A 2,698-nucleotide genomic window follows, 5' to 3' on the forward strand; every position below is an offset into this window, starting at 1 on the left:
CTGAAAAATGTTGCATAGTGTGCCTTTAAACTATTTAACAAATTCCCTCAATAAACCAGCTTTTATTGTGATTTTAAATGCAAATATATATTTTGATACTTTGCTTAGTTTGCATCATATATCACCACATTAACTGTATTATCTGCTTTACTCTAGCTTAATTTATAACAAACTAGATAAGGATTAGGAATGCTTCTGTATAACAAAGAACCAATCCAGTATCAATGGATGCAGCCTCTGGATATGGAGGCTGCTGCAGAAGGAGAGCCATTTTGGATCACAGAAATACCCCATGATCTCCTCAATAGTAAAAAAATTAAGCCTTCAGTATTTATTATGATTTGTCTATTAAACAAAAATCTGATGTTTCTTGTAACCTTAATAGAGAACGATTGTTACCATAATCAAAACAGATCAGATGGATTAATATAAGCCTTAAAAGGTGTCTGCAGCTGAACGTTGAGCTATTCGGTGCATATTCAACTTCTAAAATGTCTTAAATCCACAGTATTTGTCATCTGTTTTTGAATTTGAAACCAGAAGGTTAAAAAAATTAGAAAAAATATTTTGTTTGTTTTCATGTATGACCATAAATGCAGTTACAATGCAGGAATACCGTAGTTTTGATTAAAAATGACCTTCATATCTGATTCTGCAGCATTTCCTACAACAGGGGGCTCAAATGTTCCAATTCAAACAGCCGCTTTTGCAAACAACGCCACGAAAGAAAAGGTTTCCAGAGGCGTGAAATGATTTTGTAAATATTTTCATATGGTAGAAGAAAAAATATCATTCAACTACTGCAAGCAAAGGAAAAACAAAATTATGTTGTTTAATCATCCAGCTGAGCGAGCCGCAGTAAATATGAATGATGGAGAACGTTCTAAACCCAAATTAAAATATAAAACACTTTGTTTAAAACAAAAAGAAAAGCATTAAATTAAATCAATTATTGTTAATTGTAACAAGCAGGAAGAAGATAATCCAGAGGAACATAGGAGATGTGACACACTGGGAATTAATTTGCAACAGTAAAATGTGGAGAGCAGTTTATGTGACTGTGAATCAAAGTTGGTAATGTTAACTTAAAATAACAACATAACGAAAGCTAGAATTAAAAAAAAAACATTAACTGTAATAAAAATAAAAAACTATTCCTTGCAATAAAAAAAACTAACTGAAACTGTGGTAAGATATTGAAAACTATTTAAAACTAACTGAATTTTAGGAGAGAATGTCCTTATTTTTTTATTTGTGTCTTTATCATAATGCAATAATATGAGGTGCAGTTTCTGTTTGTTGTTTTTCACTTTTTTTTGCCACTTTACTGCATTACGCCAACAGATGGCAAGTGCAGTATTTTATTTTATTTTTTTCTTCTTTTTTTTTTTGTCTCGCCCCCATTGTGTAAGTTATATTACATAAAATAATAAAAGTGTAACTAAAATGAAACTGAGAGTTAGGATTTCCCAAAAGTAAATAAAACAAAACGTAAACTGAACTAAATACAAAAAAAAAACAAAAAAAAAAAAAACAAGTGAAAATTTTAAAAACATTTAAACTTTGAAATGAATTAAATAAAACTAGTACTATACTGTAAGTATCCATGCTAATTTGGCAGAATTCTGATTTCATTTCTATTGACTGCATGCAAATCACTCAAAATAATAATTATTCTACAGGTTTTTGTCTATAAAAGGTATTTGTCTGCTGAACAGATATTTAAAAAATAATAATTGTTACATAACTGTGGAGTTTCTTGAACCTACAGCCTGACCTTGAAAGTCTCAAAAGAAGCATTTCATTGCAAGCATCTTGTTCCAAAAAGCCTTTTCTAAAATGACCACGTTGGTCAACTTTTCTTTTCTCTTTAGTCCACCTGAAAAAATCTGAGCAGTGATATAAAGCATCACAAACGTGGAAAAAAATCCCCATCAACTCCTTTTTCAATCTTCACTGTGAATTGTTTCCACCTAATTAAAGCCACACTTCAACAATTAAAAGAAACTAAGTTGTATTATTTTCTGTCCGGAACATTACCTGTGCCAGGTGACCAGTGGCTCAGGGGATCCAGAAGTGATGCACGTAAACGTGACCGATTCCTGGTAGTCAGCTGTAGCGTTGAAGGACTGCTGGAACACCGACAGCACTGGAGGGACTGCAGACACAGAAACAGAAACCAAGAATCACACATCCTGCCGCTCTAACATGCCGAGGTACTGAGATGAATCCAGGCTAAAACTACATGCTCTGCAAGGAATGTCGGTTTTCATTACTATAAGGTAAATACCTTTAGAATTAATATTCAGGTTGCTACCAACCCATTAGGAGTTCCTGAAAAATGCGCCAGATGTTTGTCATTCAGAGGCGTAGCCATAATTTTTTTATAAGGGTGGCCAGGCAATAACCAAGATACACTGAGGGGTGCCCGAAAGCGGATTGGCACCAGAACCTCAGGGTCAATCTACACTGTTCCAACAGGAAAATTAACGAGCAAAATATCCATATTTTCTAAATAAAGAGAAACTATACTTTCCTACAGCCTTTGCTTACAAATCGATGCATATATTTAAACATCAGTAATTTCTAGATAAAAGGTGTAGTGGATAAAACTCTTTCAGTTGTGAGACATGCAAATGAACTGTGCATCCGTTTTGATGGCGCAGGTTGATCAGGCTGGAGTCAGTTGCTGAACCTG

The 2,698-nt window shown here is 33.6% G+C and overlaps 1 protein-coding gene across 1 annotated transcript in view; it reads right to left on the reverse strand.

The window, feature by feature from the left end:
• Positions 1-2,210, reverse strand: part of ncam2 (neural cell adhesion molecule 2) — a 96,764-nt gene extending 94,554 nt beyond the window's left edge. The window contains 1 exon segment of the mRNA XM_015403222.1: positions 2,041-2,210. Within this exon segment, the coding sequence (XP_015258708.1) occupies positions 2,041-2,210 (170 nt within the window).
• Between the last annotated feature and the right edge of the window lie 488 nt (positions 2,211-2,698).

This window comes from Cyprinodon variegatus, unplaced genomic scaffold (assembly GCF_000732505.1).
Source record: "Cyprinodon variegatus isolate N-32 unplaced genomic scaffold, C_variegatus-1.0 Scaffold1468, whole genome shotgun sequence".
In the NCBI taxonomy this organism is placed as follows: domain Eukaryota; kingdom Metazoa; phylum Chordata; class Actinopteri; order Cyprinodontiformes; family Cyprinodontidae; genus Cyprinodon; species Cyprinodon variegatus.